This window comes from Borostomias antarcticus (assembly GCF_949987555.1).
Source record: "Borostomias antarcticus genome assembly, chromosome: 10".
Lineage (NCBI taxonomy): Eukaryota > Metazoa > Chordata > Actinopteri > Stomiiformes > Stomiidae > Borostomias > Borostomias antarcticus.
The window spans coordinates 13,957,340-13,978,177 of NC_140243.1; the positions used below are offsets into that span (position 1 = coordinate 13,957,340).

At 44.7% G+C, this 20,838-nt stretch overlaps 2 protein-coding genes across 3 annotated transcripts; both read left to right on the forward strand.

The window, feature by feature from the left end:
* Window positions 1–1,200: 1,200 nt before the first annotated feature.
* On the forward strand, window positions 1,201–6,379 carry LOC311314448 (uncharacterized protein). Of its 2 annotated transcripts, XM_084444802.1 has the most exons (13): window positions 1,201–1,314; window positions 1,440–1,472; window positions 1,570–1,635; window positions 1,726–1,785; window positions 2,132–2,269; window positions 2,346–2,487; window positions 2,721–2,881; window positions 3,056–3,310; window positions 3,452–3,502; window positions 3,742–3,923; window positions 4,048–4,112; window positions 5,047–5,144; window positions 5,406–6,378. In XM_084444802.1, exons 6-13 carry the CDS (start codon window positions 2,375–2,377, stop codon window positions 5,522–5,524), a joined length of 1,044 nt encoding a protein of 347 aa, XP_084300928.1. In that variant the 5' UTR covers window positions 1,201–1,314; window positions 1,440–1,472; window positions 1,570–1,635; window positions 1,726–1,785; window positions 2,132–2,269; window positions 2,346–2,374; the 3' UTR covers window positions 5,525–6,378. The 2 variants fall into 2 exon arrangements, with proteins under 2 accessions (XP_084300928.1, XP_084300929.1); XM_084444803.1 differs by having other exon boundaries at window positions 2,132–2,487; window positions 3,455–3,502; window positions 5,406–6,379.
* Window positions 6,380–18,380: 12,001 nt separating this feature from the next.
* On the forward strand, window positions 18,381–19,226 carry tmem74 (transmembrane protein 74; the record flags this gene model as incomplete). Its single annotated transcript, XM_084444512.1, has 1 exon — window positions 18,381–19,226. The coding sequence occupies one exon, from the start codon at window positions 18,381–18,383 to the stop codon at window positions 19,224–19,226; it is 846 nt and encodes a 281-aa protein (XP_084300638.1).
* Window positions 19,227–20,838: the final 1,612 nt, after the last annotated feature.

Below are 20,838 nucleotides of genomic sequence, written 5' to 3' on the forward strand. Positions count from 1 at the left end.
TGGGAGAAGTCCTCTCGAACAAGTCACCAGGCGTTTGGCCGAAATTGAACAATCACAATTGAACACTATCAAAAAGCATCCTAAAGCAATTGTTTCTGTTAAAGAGAAGGACAGTTGTTTTCTTTTGAAGGACAATAGATTTGCTTTTGTTAGACAGAAGAATGCAGATGGGACTTTAGCCTGTGAGATTTTGGACCAGCGCCACACGTCACTATTATTTGACAAACCATGTCGCTCAGATCTCCTAAACATCGTGTGCACGAATGGGCAGGGCAGGATGGAAAAACAACTACTGCGTGAAAAGGATCTGATCCGCAAGGTGGCTTGCCTCCCGCAGGAAGACGGTTATGTCCTCCTACCACTTCGCCATGGTATTGAACGACATGGTTTGGAATATTAAAGGTTAGAATCTATTCTTTCAGCTGCGCCTTCCTAGAGCATCGATCACCTGCATTTTCCAAGCAAAAAAGTCTCTTGGGAGTGTTTTTAAATCATCATAAATCACAGGAATGGGCTAGAGACATACTTTGTGTTTTTTCAAACTCAGAAAATTTTGAATTTTAAAAAAATATACTTGTATTAAGGGTGGTCTGGCCCTTTAATGCCTCATGTAATTTGAACCAACACACTACCCGAGGCGTACAAATATGTAATTCTTATCTTAGCCCTTTACTAACAGGACGCTTGGTGATATATATGGTTAATATAATTTTTTGTGTGCCGTCTTTTCAGGTCATGTATTGCAAGGCTGTGTGGGTGGAGGAGAATGGAGAGGAGTATGAGGAGACAATTCCTCATTGTTGGATAGACGAAGCAAACAACGTCGTTAGATGGCCAAAGAAGATGAAGAAGGGTCACCTTGATAAGGCCATTAAGGCACGAATGATACCCGAGGAGGACTGGCAGAAGTACAAGTTGAAAAAGATAAAGAAAACTTCAGGCAAGTTTTATTCATTATTTTTTTTATAATTTTGTCAAGAATCAAGTCAGCATTTTAGAATCAATGTTTACAGTTGAATTGTATAAGGGTCAAAGACGGATAAGAATGGTCCGTTACACAGGAAGGATTATAGTAACATTTCTAAGCTTAAAATATTAAGCTTATTTGGATTCTTGGATCATATTTGAATTTAATGTCCCTCCTGGGTAACGGACCATTCTTATCTGCCTTTGACCCATAACTTTTAGATAACATACTTGAGTGTCGAGAGTACAACTACACCACCAACGCAGAACCGGATGAGGAGGTAGAGGGAGGAAGACGAAAGAGGAAAACTACAAAGAAAAAACAGGATGATTTTGTAGCGACATTCGGTATGTTTCTCATAATTTGTTAATGAGACCTGTGTTGGGAACCTGCATTTATAGTAGGATGAAATGTGTTAACAGACGGGCCTCACATGTTGACCATTCATGTTTTATATCTTGTTTTGTAACAGAATCTGATGAGGAGGACTTCATGGGGAAGAAGGGTAACTTCATATATTCAATTTAAAGTCCTATATGAAAAAGAAATTACAAACTATTTTCTTTGTATTTGATATGTTTTACTTTGTTGCATCTATATAGTTAAGAACCTGCCTCCATTCCCTGCCCCACCATCGAAGATTCAGTCCAGCCAAAAACCTCCAGCTAGTGAGTATTGCTGTTATAAAAGATACATTAATGTATTGGGTACACGCAACATGAAAACATTAACAAGCTGATCTTATGTTTCTTACTCAGAAAAACCAGCCACGTCTCCCCCAGTGGAGCCTGCAGAGAGTTCTCAGAGCAGTCCTCCACGTGAGTAAACATCTCCCGTTGCACAAAGTTGAAATCATGGTGTCTGTCATAATGCCTGTGAATTATTTTGGAACAGTTTCAATTCAGTTTATTGTGACGGGACAGTGTACATTCATGGACAGGTGTACAAGTACTTCAACATGTAAATATACCGGAGTTAGCTTGCTGCTAAATTCCATCCGTAGTCCCCAATAAATAACAATTCAAAACACAGTCATATAGACAATACAAAATGCATTATACAGGCACAGTACATTAAGAGACGGTTATCCCTGAGGTGACATCCCACACACACAACAGATTTATACACTTTGAAACGTATTAATCGTGTTCATGTTCTGTTTAGACTCCCCAGTCCTGCCGGATTACCAGGAACAAGAATTCCAGCCGGATGGCATGGTTGACAATTACATGGAGTCTGATCGAGCTGCAAGGTCTGCCCGCTCGGACCTGGAAATAGGATCACAGCGCAGTGAAGGTTCAGGTGAGTATATATGCAACACACTTGTGTTTTCAAAGGCATATGTTTTGAATCTAAAATGTGTTTTTGTATTTCTCAGGCTAAAAGAAGGCAGTACATTATAGATCAATGTCGACACCCCCCACACCTCGGAAGCACTGCAGAGGCACACCAGTCTCACACCGACCACGCTACAGCAGAGAACCTTCCAAATCGGCCAGGCAAGACGTTCATCGCTCCAGGTACAGTGTTGGGCACAGCATCAGTACTGACTTCTAGCTGTTCTCCAGCCAACACTGGCATAGTGATTTCCTACAGCTTTGAGCTTGGCCTAAGCCACAGCTGGGGCATTGAACTATATTTGTTACTGGTTGTGATTGTCAACATCCAAAACCAACCAAAAGGGTTGCTCTTTTCTCAGTGTGACATTGTGTTATATATTATGTCCAATAAATATTGAACCCTAATCATCTAGGTCTAGATCCAGCAACAGGTCCAGGCACAGTGTCAGCCAATCCTCCAGCTCCAGACACTCTGTCCGAACCATGGATCCTGGGTCCGACAGTCGGTCCAGACGCGATCACAGCTCCCACAGTCTGAGGTCCAGAAGTGACTGCAGGGACACAGCCAGCCGTGGTGAGTTCAAGTAATCAATGCCTTTATAATTAGACAAAGTAGAATTGGTGCAATTTTGTTAGAATTTGCCACACTGGTATTTATCATCAAACGCATGGTCATCTGTTTCTTGTGGAAATTGTAATACAAAATATAAATTATAATTTATAAAGCATGCCTTTCTTCTTATAACAGCATTGGAGTATTGTAAGTCGCAAAGGGCTGGCTACAGTCCCAGCCAAGACTCCAGTGACTCCACGCACTCTAGTGTTCGGTCCAGAGTTCCCAGCAGGTCCCACAGCCAGACGTCCCACAGCCAGACGTCCCACAGCCAGACGTCCCACAGCCAGACGTCCCACAGCCAGACGTCCCACAGCCAGACGTCCCACAGCCAAACGTCCCACAGCCAGACGTCCAGACGTGAAAAATCCAGGGATACAGTCAGGCATGGTGAGTTCAAGTAATCAATGCCTTTATAATTAGACAAATAGTATTGGTTACAGTTATGCCAGACTTTGTATTTCTCAGCTAATGCATGGTCATCTGTGTCTTGGGTAGTTTGAATACAAAATACCTTTCTTCTTATACCAGCAGTGGAGACTGGGGAGTCACAGAGGGGCCGGTTCCCTATGCCAACAGGAGGTAAGTTCTGAGCTATTTCAAGGGGGACAGGTCACTGGCCAAGAACACTGGGGGACACTTATAATTTGGAAGCCTCTCACCTGCCTTTTCTCTCCTTAAATATTCCCTCAGTTGTTGTCCCATCTCCTATCAGGACACAAACTGCACTTCAAACAGCAGTGCTTTGTATCATTGTAGGGTTATATCTATTAATGTGAATATTTATTTGTGTTAATATACATGTTTGTCATTTTTTTCAGTATACCAGAAGTCCTTAGCGATATTGGCAGAAATCCGGCAGGAGGTGCGCAGAATTGCGAGAGCAGAACCTGAGACTTCCACCCATCAGACTTCCACCCATCATGTTCACACGATGGACAGCCTGGAGGAGTTCGACAGAGAGGAGCTACGCCTTGGTGATGAAGAAGCCTTCAAAACCCTGGTAGGTAGAGCCTTTACAAGAGAGTAATTAACCACATATAAAGCAGTATAATATGCACCTGCACACGGTTTTTATGGTCTTCTGCAGTATATTGAAGTTTACATGGACTTAATTATTCCAACAGGTGCTGCGACTCGTTCGCATTGGGGGGAAGGACACGAAGGAATGCGTCCACAAAGTTCTGAACAGGTAATGTTTCAACATATAATAAGAAATAGCCTGTGTGTGACGTTTGATATTTGTTTTGAGCTAAAGTGTTAGCCTGGAGGACGTGTATAAAAGATAGTAAGTAAGTAAAGTTTATTTATAAAGCGCCCTCCCAGCGCGAATGCAGAGTGCTGTACAGTATTTCAGAGCAACGGATAAAATAATCTTACAAATACAAAAAGACATAGTAACAGTGTACATGAGCAGAAAAAACACATGCAAAATACAGTGCAGTAAAGTGCAAAATACAGTGTAGAAAAAGACAAAAAACATACAGTATGGGAGCAACATTCAACTTACAAACACAAAGAATAAATACATTCAAGTGCAAAAAACAGGGACAGTCTGACAAATAGCAGCGTAGACACCAATGATCACATGGATTTACTAGGGCCCGACCTGAGTGAACAGGTGGGTTTTTAGATGTTTTTTAAACTGGGCCTCGGACTGCAGGTCTCTCGTGTTGAGGGAGAGCGTTCCAGAGTTTGGGGGCCGAGGCCCCAAAAGCTCTGTCCCCTTTTGTCTTGAGCTTGGTCCCGGGGACCCCCAGAAGCTCCTGGTTAGAGGACCTAAGAGATCTGGAGGGAGTGTAGGGGCGCAGCAGTTCGGTGATGTAGGGCGGGGCTTGGTGGTGGAGGGCTCTAAATGTGACCACCAGGACCTTGAACTGGATCCTGGCGGATATGGGGAGCCAATATAGTGATAAGAGTGATTTTTTTTGACCTGGTGATTAGTCTTGCAGCAGCATTTTGGACACGTTGAAGTTGGTCTATGGATGATTTAGTGAGACAGGGGAATAGTGAAGTACAGTAGTCTAACCTAGATGAGATGAAAGCGTGTACTGATAATTCCATGCCATGTTTACAAAAAATCATACATCCTAATCTTTAATGTATGTAATTTTGTTTTTCTTCAGGCTCATGAGCAACTGGCTGATGACGAAATTCAACTTAAGAGGGTCGGGGGGGAAGAAGCGGCCCTTTATCGACACTGCACTGTTTCGAGCAACAAAAGGTAAGCCGGCTCATATTTCATGTATAGTAGGAGCAAATTAGAATAAGAGAACTAGCACCCCTAACCTGTTCCATTGGCAAAACATTTACTCCCCTGTTGACGACAAAATAATGCCAACTGTCTACCTGTAGTTGGAGATAACATTTTAAATATTGTGCTGGTTAGGTGTAGAAATTACATTACTACTAGTTGTGGAGGTACTAGCTGTGGATGTACAATGCATCATGCCTTTTCACATTTGATTTCTTATTCTATATGCAGACGCAGTCCTGCAGGCACAGCCAACAGCCAAAGAGGAGGAGATAAAGCAGTATGTTGGGGAACACCTCAAACACGCTAAACAAAGGAAGGGGGGCCAAGGACCAGGCACTGAGGACTGAACCATGACACCCTCTTGATCATCTTTCCATGTTCACATGCACACTCATACTATCACATTCTCTCTCTCTCTCTCTCTCGTGTGTGTGTGTGTTCGCACTCTGTGTGTGTGTGTGTGTGTGTTCGCACTCTGTGTTCGCTCTCTCTCTCTCGTGTGTGTGTGTTCGCTCTCTCTCTGTGTGTGTGTGTGTTCGCACTTGTGTTCGCTCTCTCTCTCTCTCTCTCTCTCTCTCGTGTGTGTGTGTGTTCGTACTATCACATTCTCTCTCTCTCTCTCTCTCGTGTGTGTGTGTGTTCGCACTCTGTGTGTGTGTGTGTGTGTGTTCGCACTCTGTGTTCGCTCTCTCTCTCTCGTGTGTGTGTGTTCGCTCTCTCTCTGTGTGTGTGTGTGTTCGCACTTGTGTTCGCTCTCTCTCTCTCTCTCTCTCTCTCTCGTGTGTGTGTGTGTTCGCGCTCTCTCTCTCTCTCGTGTGTGTGTTCGCACTCTCTCTCTGTGTTCTCTCTCTCTCTCTCGTGTGTGTGTGTTCGCTCTCTCTCTCTCTCTCTCGTGTGTGTGTTCGCACTCTCTCTCTGTGTGTGTGTGTGTGTGTGTGTGTTCGCACTCTCTCTCTGTGTTCGCACTCTGTGTTCGCATGCACACACTCATGCACTCACACTCTCACATGCACACTCGCTCCGTTTTCCTTTCAATCTGGCTTTTTTTGTTGAATCGATACATTTTCAGTGCTCCTACATTTTTTATTTATTTAGGAGCATCTGTGTTCTCTTGAAAAAGCTTCTCTTTTCTCATTTATATGATTGAGCAGGAGCACGTTTATTTGTGGTGCACTTTATATTAGAAAGGAAAATATTTTTTTTTACTATTCTAAATGTTCTGTACAGTTCTGGTTGCTAATATTTTTGGTAAATAAATATAAGTTAAGAAACTGGTGCTTTAATGTGTGGATGTAATTGTATTTGTTAATGTGCATAACTGTAATCCCAGTTCTTCAGAGGTGTATGTTAGTTCATTTTGCTTAGTAGCATTCAAATGTGTTTACAATTAATTAACATTGCAATGTTAAATAATCAGTAAAAGGAGCCACTGTCTGAAAACAAGTAGAATTTTGCACAGAGCTCTGTGCAAAACTACTTGTTTTCAGACAGTGGCTCCTTTTACTGATCATTTTACATTGCAATGTTAATTGACGTCTTAAGTTTTTTAAAGGACGTAGAAAAGACGTACAAATGACGATATTTGGACTACAAGCAGAGGTCATGTTGACGTCACCTTGACGTAGAATAGACGTAGAAACGACCACATTTGGACTAGAAGCAGAGGTCATGATGTCACCTGGATGTAGAATAGACGTACAAATGACCACATTTGGACTAGAAGCAGAGGTCATTTTGACGTCACCTTGACGTAGAAACGACCACATTTGGACTAGAAGCAGAGGTCATTTTGACGTCACCTTGACGTAGGAACGACCACATTTGGACTAGAATTGGACGTCGAAGTTCCGACGTCGAGATGACGTCCTGGAAATGACGTCATTTCAACCTACGTTCTGCACCGTCCAGGGACCGTTTTTCGGCGTCGAAAAATTACGTCATATTAACGTTGTTTCAACGTCCGCATGTTTGCTGGGGTGTTTCCTTTAGTCAGTGGCATTTCAATAATAAAAATGAAGAAAAAAATCAGCTAAAATTTTATTTGAGTCGGAGGTAAAATGTTTAAAAAGTTTCTCCCGTTGATGGTTTCCACTCCGTTTTGCTTTGGTTGAAGTCCGAGGGAGGAGAGGAGGAGAGGTGTTGCACCGCCGAGCGCAACTCCGTTATCACTGAGCTCGCAGTGCGTAGGCTAAATGAGGACTGAACAAGCTCTCGCCACTGAGCAGGCTATCCTTGAGTACTATGCGACTATAGGAACAGAGCTATCGCACAAAGATCAGGCAAATTAAATATGCGTTATGAATGCTCGCACTTGACTTAAGAGCGATGGTTTCATTTAACTGTACTCATCATTTTGGTATATACATAGCCTGCAGTAGCCTATATTTGCTGTAAATAGTAAGAGTTTGATCGTTCTGTGAGAGAGTCGCTGAACTAGTTTAAGAAGATCTCTAATTTCAGTGTGGAGCTTTATCCTCCCTCTGTTGATAACACAAACGTGTTTTATGAATATTAGAACATTTGACCCCAATACAGGAGTCATCCCAGGGCATCTCTGATTGAAACAACCATTTCCACAGCTGTACATTTACATATACATTATTATATCAGCATGGCAGAATAATTACCTCTATCTGCATTGTGCCTCCATGGCTATGATAGACTCACGGTGTTAAATCTACTGGAAAAATGAACTTTCTTTATGGTAATGACTGAGTCTGCACAGCGGCAGGCAGAGGGGCTGCTCGACGAGTGTGTGTGTGTGTGTGTGTGTGTGTGTGTGTGTGTGTGTGTGTGTGTGTGTGTGTGTGTGTGTGTGTGTGTGTGTGTGTGTGAGAGAGAGAGAGAGAGAGAGAGATGAAGGAAATCATGCGGGTGCGTGAGAGAGAGAGGGTGAACGAGAGAGAGAGAATGTGTGTGCGTGCGTGTGAACCTTGATGACTGGAGACAAAAGAAATGACTTTAACTGGAGTGAGAAAATATGTCTGTCCATGCTGTGGAGCCAGACTAGCCGAGGTCAGGTGCAGTAGCAATGGCTAATGTGTGTGTGTGTGTGTGTGTGTGTGTGTGTGTGTGTGTGTGTGTGTGTGTGTGTGTGTGTGTGTGTGTGTGTGTGTGTGTGTGTGTGTGTGAGACTAGCTGAGGTCAGGTGCAGTAGCCATTTGCACTCGTCATTTGTGCGGTCTTCTGGATTTAATTGAAAGAAAATGCTCTGGGCTCCTTCTACTTATCACACAGAGCTTAGAGCTCTGGGAGTTGAATCCACATGAAATGAAAAACTCTTAAGACCTTTCATATTTTCATATTCATGAAGAAAATATAATGCTTCCACTCCTTGTCCCCCACCCCAGCGGCAACATCCTGGAACATCTGCAAATACTTTTACTGAGACACCAAGCATAGTTTTTTTTATGTAAATAACAAAATGTAGGCCTACTTAGAGAGTGCAACAGTGACTATCCACTTTTTTGGGGGGGCTTCGGATTAGGAAGTGAATTTCACCTACATTCACCTACATTTCACCTACATTCACTCCACTGACATTTCAGTGGGCAAAAGGCCACAAAATAAGGGGACTGTAATCCTATATTATATCTAAACGAATACTTTAACTACTTAACTAAACTAAACAGGCTGGCCAACATCACCTAGTGGCCCTATTATGGCCTTATCAATTAACTTGGACAAGAATATCTAGAGGGGCAAGGGAAACAATAATAAACAATTTAATAATAAAACAAAATAAACACAACACAATCCTAAATCTATATACTAACTAATGGTACTAGTTTGTTGGTCGATTGTAGGGTGAGTTTGAATGTGGGGTGATGACCGGGTGATGACAGGCTGATGATGATGGATGTGCTCTTGCGCTGTAGTGCTGTCCAGCAGTGCTGTAGTTGGCGGAAGGAGGTATCTGCGATGTCCTCTGGACAGGGTTGGGGAGTAACGGATTACATGTTACGTAATCAGATTACAAAAAAACAGTAACTGTAATCCGTTACAGTACAATTTAAAATATGTAATCCAGATTACAGTTACATTTGCATAGTAACGGGAACAGGCGTGATTACAATCACCCTCGCCTCCTCATCAGTTTTACAAAATAGCTGTTGTGGTCGGAGGTGGCAAGTCGCAAGTGGCAAATACCTACCTCCGACCTGTTTGCATTCGAGCTATAGCGAATGATACGATGATGATATGATATGATATTGACATCAGCCGGCAACTGGAGGCTGAGAAACATCCGAATTTGCGACGAGGAAGTGCGAGTTCATGCAGCGTTTTATTGAATCATTCCTAGTAACAAGTCGCAATTTGCCATCCCAGTTATAAACGAACGCACCATTATTCAAGAGCTATAACTAACTGCTTCGGAAAACTGGTCAGTGGGTGCTTTATCCATACTATATAAGGCTGTGTGTCCACTAGCAAGCTGTATAGCTGAATAGCGCCAATCACAGCTGCTTAGAATGCATTAGAGCTGAAGTTTAGAGCTGGCTCCGACGTTTACACCTAACGTTAGCTACATTAGCAACGAGTGTCGTGTTTTGCAGACTGCAATTAACTACCCAAGGCAAGACACGTTGTTGTCAGCTCTAGAACACAGAAAAAGAATAAATAATGTAGGATTTCTGGTGAAATACACAGTACATTTTATATCTGGTGAAATACACAGTACATTTTATTTAAAGTAATCCAAAAGTAACTGAAAGTAATCCCTTACTTTACTTCTAAATTGTGGTAATCGGATTACGTTACTGACTACAATTTTTCACAAGTAACTTGTAACTGTAAGGGATTACTTTTTAAAAGTAACCTTCCCAACCCTGCCTCTGGAATGTCTGGAGATCTTCACAACAGTTGCTCTTTTGCTAGACGGTAAATCCATGGGGAACAGTCCGAAATGAATGTCTACCTGTGGCAACTGCTTTGTTGCTTGAATTCTGCAATCATGCCCATTGCAAATAATTCCAGTGTTTCCCACAGCCATTGGTGTTGCGTACATCATTTATTTGCATGCATATTCCCATGCTTTGTTTGGTCATGGAAGTTATCCCAACTCTAAATGTTCTAAATGTTCATTCACTAATTGGGCAAATAGCTATTCTTGCATCCAGTTTGGATTTTGTTCCGGTATAGTCACAGTCATTATCAGCCATAGGCTATTATAACTTTAATCCATTGAAAGGCTGCTTATATGTTTGCATATCCACTAATTTTACGAGATGCAGACATGTACAATTAGAGGCGGCAATCAGCTGAACTGACTATATTCTTCTTGGTTTCATTTTTAATCAGTGACACATAGCCTATTTTCATTTTTATTTTATTTTTTTTATTTTAGAATCTTATTTGAATATGACAGGTCTAGGCTACCGTATTATTTCTGTGTTGAAATGACTCATTGCCTATCAGCCAATCACTGTGGGCATGCTGAGTAAGCTTGTTCATGAGACATACTGCAACAATATCCACCCTGCCCTTACTCTTATTGTATTCTCAGAATGTGTTAGTACAGGTTGATCTTAGCAGCTGGAGTTGATCTCAACACCAGTTGTTGAACCCACATGTTTTGTGGGTCTTAAACTCACAGTTTCAGCATGGCAGACTAGCTCCTTAACCACTAGGCCACCAGAGCCCTTTCACGATTACGTGCACATATTTGGGCTGACGTAGGCTGTAAAAGGGTCTAAACAAATATGACCCATACTCGTTTATTTATGGGCGATGGCTCTACCACATGAATTCAATAACTGACATAGCACCACCAGGTCAATAGAATGAATGCATTTGACTGATGGACCTGGTGGTATCCGTAGTTCATTCTTTTGTTGGCAAAATGCGCAGACTGTCTATAACATAATCTGTGCAACGTCATCATCCTGTTTCGATATTGCGCACGCATCACTATAATGACACCGGTCAATAGATGTATTTGATTGATCTGGACCTGGTGGCATCCGTAGTTCATTCTTTTGTTGCCAAAATGCGCACACTTAATTGTTTACCAACAGTAAAAGGGTCTATATATAATGGGTAATTAGTGAGACACATATTGTAGGTATAATTTCAAAACAGGAGTATTTCAAATGTTCAATTACTGCACATAAATTCAATAATTGACAAACAACCAACAGGTAACACATTTTTACATAGCTTCTATAACATCCAGTGACAAAAAACTGCCCACAACACTAGTTTTGAACCCATGAGTTTTTGTGGGTCTTGAACTCGCAGTTTTAGCAAGGCAGACTAGCTCCTTAACCACTAGGCCACCAGAGCTCTTGATAACCAATGGTGTCATAGTCTTTTGTTTTGATGTTCTGGGTAGCGACAGAACTGCAGGTCAACAACGCCAGGACATACTTACAACCCGACATTGGCTCTTCTAGGTGCGCTGGCTTAAAGCCAACGCACAAAAAGAGGGAAAAAAAACGGGATGGGAGTGGGAGTCATTCCTACGGAAGAGCATTAGGGCCAACAGCTGAGTTTTTTTTTTTTTTTTTTTTTAAAGCTTCTGAGTTTAAAGTCAGAAATTCTGACTTTTTTCTCAGAAATTCTGACTTTAATCTCAGAAGTTATTTCTGACTTTTTTTCTTAGAAATTCTGACTTTAAAGTCAGAAATTCTGACTTTTTTTCTCAGAAATTCTGACTTTAATCTCAGAAATTCTGACTTTAATCTCAGAAGTTATTTCAGACTTTTTTCTCAGAAATTCTGACTTTAAAGTCAGAAATTCTGACTTTAAACTCAGAAGCTTAAAAAAATAATAAACTCAGTTGTTGGCCCTAATGCTCTTCCGTACATTCCTGTCATTTTCCCGGGATCGGGACGAGACAGAATTCATTTTTTTACTCTGTCATGGGACGGGACGGGATTTTTTTGGTGTGAATGGCCTGGTACGGGAGTGAAAATCCACCGTCTAGTGTGCACCTGTTACCACAAAGGAACATGCATCATGGGTGGGGGACAACATGTTTACTCTGCACATTTTCTCCTGTTGTTGCTGAACTGTTGTCCTTTCTCCTCTGGTTCTGAGCAAGTATCTGATGAGCTGGGTTCTGTCTTTTTAATATATATATATATATATATATATATATATATATATTTAACCTTTATCTATCGAGGAAGTCCCATTGATACGAGATGTTTTTGAGCAGGGTTCCATGGGCACAGTGTTCTGTGAGCAGCAGGGTTCTGTCAGCAGGGTTCAGATGAGCAGACAGCTGGATGGGGCTCCAGTCGGCCCAAGAGGAGAGGAGACTCCAGACTCTGAGCACTGTCTGTGCTCCCTGAGAGGATGGTGAGAATCTGCTGTCATCCAGATGATTTATCTCCATCAACCAACTGAATTGGTGTCGGACGCGTGGACACTTGTTTCAGTCCTGGTTCTGTGTCTGCTGTTTAGGTGTGTATGTACTTTCCCTGCCTGATGCGGCTGTTGTTTCACCAAGCTGTTGTTAGCTGTTCCCAGAGCTTAGGCAGGAACAGAAGAGTGGTTGGGAGGAGAATGTAGTGTATCCACAGGCTACTGTGAGGAAATAATGTTCCTGGATTGTGTGCCAGTCTGTGGGGGTGAGATAGGATTGGTGTGAGGAGACATAGCCATGTTATTGATGCTGCTAGGGGTACCACTATGGGACCTCACTAACCCACAATTAATCAATCAACAATGAAAGCAATTAGAATTGTTGATTGATTAATTGAATACAGTATGCCACAGACATTATTTCCATTGAGTTCCCCATCCCATAGTGGTTCCACGAGCAGCATCAATAACACGGTCCTGCCCTTTGAGGAAAAGACTGTGTCCAGTCACTGTTACCTGTCTGTCGGAGGAGGGGGGGCTTTCTCCACAGCCATGATTACATTTCCAAAGGTTAATTAAAGGTGGCTGATGCCAGCGTGCTCAACCCGATATTACATTTCACAGCCTCCTTATGCATTACCACGGTGTGACAGCTGTGAAATTCTGCTCCAGGGTTTCATCAGTTACGGGATTGTCATGCAGCTGCATCGACCCCCTCCTTACCCCCACGTCCGGGCAGGACAGTGAGAGGTGCATGGAGAAGGGCCTGGGTTCAAATCAAACTTTATTTGTATAGTGCACTTCATACACAGAGGCAACACAATGCGCTTTACAGAGAACAATGGTGGATGGACAAAGATCCTACCTCTACATTTTCCAGATGGAAACAAAAGAAACAGTTCACCCAAGGGCTGAAAAAGTGAGGTGTAAAAGTTATTTTCTGTCCTCTCTCAACGAGACGATCAAGCAAGGTTAGTGTTCAGGACAGAATGGAGAGAGGGGCGTCCAGTGCAGGGCCTAAACCACCTTGAACATGGTTAGTGGAAAGTGGCCCCTGGAGAGGATAGGACAGATTCAGCAGATGTAATTAAGTGTGGTAGAAGTCAGCGTGAGCCTGTGGATAGGAAGCAGGAGTTCTATTTGAGAATTAATCTTTACTGCCACCTTGTGGACAAAATGGCATACTGACCTCAACTGTGGGGACGGAAGACAGAGGAAACAGAAACACAGGAGGGTGGCCCCTACCACATTATGAGTTGTTGGGGCGTAAAACTAGAATCATATTCACCATTCCTCTGCCTCTATGGATGTTAAACATTGTGTAAACATTCCATAAGAGAGTTCAGAACAGAGCTGGTTCCAGAGAGAATTATCATGCTGGATTTCCACCGGCATGTTTATACAGAGTCGGTACCCCATCACACAGCCAGCCGGTACCCCATCACACAGCCAGTCGGTACCCCATCACACAGCCAGCCGGTACCCCATCACACAGCCAGTCTCCCGGATCCCCCGGCCTCGTCAGCAGCATCATTGCTATGCTCCTGCAGTCCCAGGCTGTACAGGATTCTAGCCAGCTGCTAGCCAGACATTCAAATCCACCCTCTCCACAGAAGTTGACTGAAGATCTCAACGGTTGGAACGTTCAAGTTGACGTTCTGTTTGATATCAGGCTGGCCCATATCAGGCTGGCCCATCTGCGTCACCCAGACAGCAGAAGAGTTCTGAAATGGTAGAAGTGGAGTTGGCTTCCTATTCCCTTCATATTCCAGACGGCTTCTGAAGAAAGGTTTTCTTCCACCTGTCTTACTGCCATAGCATCAGCAGTAGTATCATTTCAGTAGCTGAATGTGTTCCCCACTCTGGAGAATTTCTGTGGGTTCATTCTCCTGGGTGTGTTTTGCTGAGCGAGCAGTCTTGCTGGGGTTACAAAACGTACGGGCTGTGATGTATCATGGCTCGTCTGGAGCTGACATGTGAAAGTGGTGCGCGTCTGACAACAGCAGGTGTAGTGAGAGGGGAGCTGAGGTGAGAAGCTATGCGTTTATGAATACATAAGGCTGAAAAGCCTTAACAAAAGACCCGACAGGGAAGTCATTGTATTTTATGGTAATATTTTGAATTACTACCCTGACCCCTCTTTGAGAACATTCCTTTTCCCTAATTGAAATTTCAAGCTAAACTTTCCTACTGAGAGCTCAGAGCTGGTCTTACTTTCACCATGGTTACGATGCCAGCAGACCACTCAAGCTGTGTGACAGGTCCGGGCTCTGATAATGAATAACATATTTCGCGGGGAGTCAAAGGGCTCTCATTTGACTAATGACCAGCTCCCAGCCCGTCTGTGGTGTGTATGTCCTCCACGGAGAGAGGCAGCCCGGGCATGTGGTAGAGCCTGATGCCTTCATTAACACTGTCCCCTCTGAAGAGCCTCAGGCCAGCAGCCAGGATGTGAACCCCTAGCAGGCAATCAGCTGCTTAAATTATATTTTATTATATATATATTATTATTATATTTGAAGCATCCACCAACTTCTGAGTTTGAAGTGTGTGTGGTTGTGTAGTTCAAGAACATTTCAAAGTTGATAGAGCCACTATTCAAAGCACCGAAATCCTCTGATTCAACAGAGAGATGGGAGAGGCATTAGTATGCAAAGCCAACCATAGTCTGGGATATCATTTGATGCTATCTCCCGCCGCCATCACAAGGATTACTGATGGACAAATGTGTTAATTATCTCTGGTAAGAAGTTTAATCGAAATGTTAGTAGTTAATGATGGAGGCTAAAAAGTTCTTATCAGTTCTTATTACTGCACCAAACGATCTAACTGATCCTCTGGAAACTGGGGGGAAAAATCTCTCTCTCTCTCTCTCTCTCTCTCTCTCACACACACACACACACACACACATCAAAAAGACCTCAGAAAGATTAAAGCAACCTGATAGATATTGGAGTCTTAAGGGGGACACATTGAGACACTGTTGTAGCTAGGGAGACTGTCATCAATCGCCCTTCAGGCCAGAGTGTTTAATATTTCATAACCCCCCCCCCCCACAACAAACACATATCACACACACACACACACACACATATACACACCCTCTCCCCAAACCTTTCTCAACCGCTCAGTCTGCTGTCTGAGTCTTCTCCCATTCTCCCCATCACTTTCTCCCATTCTCCCTCTTACTATGATCCTTACCCCTCCGCTACTCCCTCTTCGTCCTCCTAGGCATGTCTGCTCCTCCTCCCTCTCCTCCTCTCCTCCCTCTTGCCTGTGTGTCAGCGTTGGTTGGCTTGCCTGCATGTCTATCAGACTAGTATTAGCAGAGCCAGTCAGCTTTCGTTCATAAATAATGTACAGCACTGGCCAGGCATCCTGTCATATGCCCTCTGGCTTCTGGCTTCTGCTGGTTAGTTGTTAATAACACAGTACTACTACTACTAATACTACTGTTTACTCATTCATATTACTAATGCTACAACTGCTAACTACTTCTTCTACTACTACTACTACTACTACTACTACTACTACTACTACTACTACTACTAGCATTGCAGTGATGTTATATAAACAGTAGTCACCTAAATGTTAAAAGATTCAAGTACATCTCTCCATCTCTCTTCATCTCGTTATCTCTTTTATACCCTCTCTCTCTCTGTGCCTTTCCCTCTCTGTACTCTCCTTACTCCCTGTCTCTCTCTTCCCCACCCAACGCATGCTGTCCTTGGAGCGAGGGCACCCTGTCATCTCCATGGTCCTGATGTCATGCAGTGCCTCTACTCTCTGGGGAGACGCCCATGGCAGCCATTACCCAGCCAGGATCCCAACCCTCCAGCCCTGCTTGGCTCTGGTTCTGTGGGGCTGCTGTCTGGGCCAGCATGGAGAGAGGGCTGACCTATAGGACAGAGGCTGGCTGACAGACTGCTACTGTAGGCGCAGACAGCCAGGCTATCCAGTCATGCGTCAGCTCTACTGTAGGCCTATAGACAAGACTGCAGCCTAGCAATTCTCATAAAGGTCATTTTTGTATTTTAGCCCAGGACTGCAGTTTTCTTCCAGCAGGTTATGCTGGGTAGATTATTCTCTTCCTGCCCCTCCCCTGCTCTTTCCTTCTTTTCTCTTTTCTTGTTTTCTCCCTCTCATCTCTCCCTTCCCCTCCTCTCCACTCTCCCTTTTCCCCTCAATTTCCTCTCCTCTACACTCCTCTCTCTCTCTCCATCCTCTGCTCTCACTCCTCCCTCAGGCAAATCTGTTAAATGGGATCTCATTGGGCCTGCAGCCAAAGCCTTCCCCCTGACTGGAAGTGGGTGACTCTGCAACAATGGCTGATGTCTAGATCTGCTTGCTCACTGTTTTCAGGGAAAATACTAATAGACTATTTAAGTGAATATTACAGAATTTAAGATAACATCACCATGAGATGCAACCCCAGGGGAACCACGATTCTCCTGGATAGCTGGTTATAGAGTGGACTATGGATGGATTCCTGACGGTAAGTAGGCTATGTGAATGGGAGACAATCTCCTAAGATTTAGAGCAGGTCAGATCTGATGACCCACCACGACTCGTGGGGGCACTATGAACCTCGTGGGCCACGAGGTTTCGCAACAGATAAACGTGGATTAATTCAAGCCCGTCTGACATAGTGAACAGTAATCTTCCCAGGCATGGAGAACAGCTGGGGGGAGATATTGGATTCCTGCATGTTTGGATTTACAGTGATTTGATCCCCAACAGATGGAAATATACACAAACATCATAGCATTTTAGCCAGAATACACATCATGCATATAGATCCACAATATTACAATGAATATTTGGTTAAACCGTGTCCCAAAACGTAATCTGTTGAATATCTTCAGGGCAGAAATGCATTTGGAGCGTTTACATCGACATGGATTTCCAATCCCCGAGTCCTATTGGATTTTAAATCCCCCTCTCCTCTTGCTGATGTGACTGCACGCTGGTGTGAGCGGAATCCGTTCACGGTTACCGGGACCTCATTTTCAGCACCATAGCGAGGCAGCAAAGCGCGTGGGAGGGACTAGCAGAAAGCTCTTATTCACGCAGCCGAAGCGGCAGTCGAGGATGCTAACGTGTATATTTGCAGAAAAGGCGTTTTAATGACACTCGACAACGCTATACTATTATTTCTGAATAAAAGTGCTCCTGACTATGAAGACAATTTGAAATAATGGATGTGCAAGAAGTAAGTGTTCTTAAACTATTCGTTGGAATATAATAGTTAATAGCTAAGCATATTAAATTGATGATACCGGTGCTTCCAACCTAATCACTACAGGCGATACTACATGTAAATAATATAAATGCGTTTATTTAGCTAATTCAACAGCGGTAGCACCTAGGCGACTTGTGCGTAATGGTGTTAATTTTAGACAGAATGGTAGATAGGGTATGATGAGCACTGCCGCTCTTAAATGGGGCAATGTGTGCCGTAGGTGAATGTTAAATCGTTGTCATGAGGAGGACTACATTGTCTAAGGTCTCTGATGCATCTGACCATGTTTAGAGAAGAATTATGGCTATAATCTGGGGGTTTACGCGGATTGATTTCCTAATGGGATGTAAATGCTATAATCACGGCCACTTTAATCGCCTTTCATCCGCGCAGCTATATGATTTCTCGCAAACTGATTAACTTTGCCGATAGGCTACTTCACACTGGGGTGCGCATCACAGACTATATTCACAACTACCTGTGCAGATCCAAATAACCCAGATGTACACTGTCATACATTCATAATGTAATGATATTTTTTATCTTTGTGGTGTGGTGACTTCTAACCTTATGATTGATGTTTTTCAGGGACGCTGTGGACTGGAGTCACCATGAGAACAGAGTTAAGGTGAGGCAGTGGACAGAACCAGATGGAGCTGCTCCACATAGATAAGGAAGGAAGACAGCCCTGTCCCCCGGATGCTCCTGACGGGGACGTCAGCCCACCGCTGCATGGCTGCCCGCCTGGGGGAGCGCTCCCGAGGGAACGGGGGTGCGGCTGTGAGCAGCCGATCGGTTCGGCGCCACGGACGGCTCCCGGAAGGGGTGCAGCCCCGGTCGGACAAGGAAGCCACGCAGCGGCGACAGCGGCGGCGGAGGAGCATGTCAGGGTGTGCTGCGACGAGGAGCTGGAGACCTCGTTCGCGTACGTGGACGAGAACGTCAACCTGCGCCTGGTCAGCCCCGCCGGCAGTTGGAAGGGCGCCCACGTTCACAAACCCCCGTGCAACGGCTCCGTCGGCAGCGTCCCGTCTGAAGCACTGCCGGAACTCTCCCTCCTGTCCGACGAGGACCTCTTCTCGGAGGGTCCGGGGGCCTCCGTCGACTACGGCTTCATCGGCGCCGTCACCTTCCTTGTGACGGGGATCTCCCTGGTGATCGTCTCCTACGCGGTGCCGCGTCAGGTGCCCGCCGACCCGGACGGCGTGTCGGCCAGGGAGATGGAGCGCCTAGAGGCGGCGAGCGCGCGCGTGGGCGCCCACCTGGACCGCTGCGTAATTGCCGGCCTGTGCCTGCTGACGCTGGGGGGCGTGGTGCTCTCCTCACTGCTCATGGTCTCCCTGTGGAAGGGGGAGATGTACAGGAGGAGGGCCTTCGCCTGCTCCAAACGCTCCGCCAAGCTGTACGGCTCCACCCACCTGAGGACCCGGTCCAGTCCCAGCCACTCCCCCGCCCACCTCTCCCTGGAGGAGCTGGAGGAGGAGACCGTGAACTGACCGTCGGACCTCCTAACTCGAACCCGCCCTGGACTTTAACTGACGTCAGACCCCCTAACTCTACCCCACCCTGGACTTTAATAACTGAAAGTAGACCCCCTGCCTCTCTAACTCACCCTGGACTTTAACTGAGACCAACCCCCTGGAAACAAACCTGTTCCAGTAGCAATATCATGCTCCATACTGTAGACTATCCTCCTCTCAAACCTATACAATGGTTACATCGAAACTGAGCGCCTGTTCTACACCCAGTAACACCTATTTCATGAAACAATGTTCTGTTCTGTCATGGTATTTACCCCACAAACCAATTCCTCAACAAGGTCTTAGTGCAGGCAAATAAACCAATTCAAATGTTGCAGCGTGAATAAGCATGGCAGCGAATACATCCGATATCAAAATGAACGTGTTGAACGTTGTGTGACTGCTTACTGAGGGCTTGATGATATCTGTGAGAGATATATCTCTTTCATCCTGCTGCACATTCATATTTAATAAGCAGTGTCCTACAGCAATGTGCTGCACTCACACATTCCAGAGAGTGTCAGACATCCCAGAGTGTCAGAGGAGCTATGCAGGGGAGCAGAGGTGAGAGATAGAAGCCAGTATTGGACCTGGTGTGGAGAGACCCTAACCCTAACAACCAGAGAGCGCCTGGATGCAGCAGTGCTGAGGTCAACCAGAGAGATGTTGAGTATCTTGATTAGAGCTGGTGGAAGTGCTGCTGGATCTGGTGACAGGTGTGACAGGCACAAGCCCTCCTCCTCTGCTCCATTCATCCCATGTTTGCTCCTTGCACCTCTCTGTTTCTATCTCTCCTTCTCTCTCTCTCTCTCTCTCTCTCTCTCTCTTTCAATTCAATTCAATGGGGCTTTATGGGCATGGGAAACATGTTTCCATTACTATAGCAAGTGAAAAATAAACATGAATAACAAAACAATAATAAAAACAATACAATGTGAACGTTACACTTGAGAGGTTTTAAAGAAATAGAGGCCCTCTCCATCCACTGCCATGTTTCCAGCCTCCACCCAGAGGGGCTGGTCTCTCCCTGCTGCCTGTCTGTGGGTCGCTGTCCCTCCTGCCACCTCCCCTGCTCTCTCGCCTGTTGGGGCTCCAGCTCACCTCATCCCTCCTGAAAGAGTTGCCCTACTTCGAGGGCGGCTGTGACTCAGGAGGTAGAGCGGCCTGGACAATGATCGTTGGGTCGGCAGTTCGATTCCCAGCTCTGCCTTACATGTCGAAGTGTCCTTGGGCAAGACACTGAGCCCCAAATTGCTCCCCAAATTGCCCCCGCTGGCACCTTGCACGGTAGCTGCCATCATTGGTGTGTGAATGTATGTGTGAGTGGGTGAATGAGAGGCCATTGTAAAGCGCTTTGGATAAAAGTGCTATATAAGTGCAGCCCATTTATCATTCTGGAAACTGCTAGACTCTCCGAACTAAGGAAGTTAGACAGCTGGAAGGAAGGAAGACAGCAGAAAAGAAGGAAGACAGGAAGGAAGCTAGATGGCAGGAAGTTAGAAAGTAGGAAGGAAGGAAACAAGACAGCCGTGCCAGATATCTCTACCGCTGCCTGATCCATTCTCCACATAATTTCTGGACCTCTATT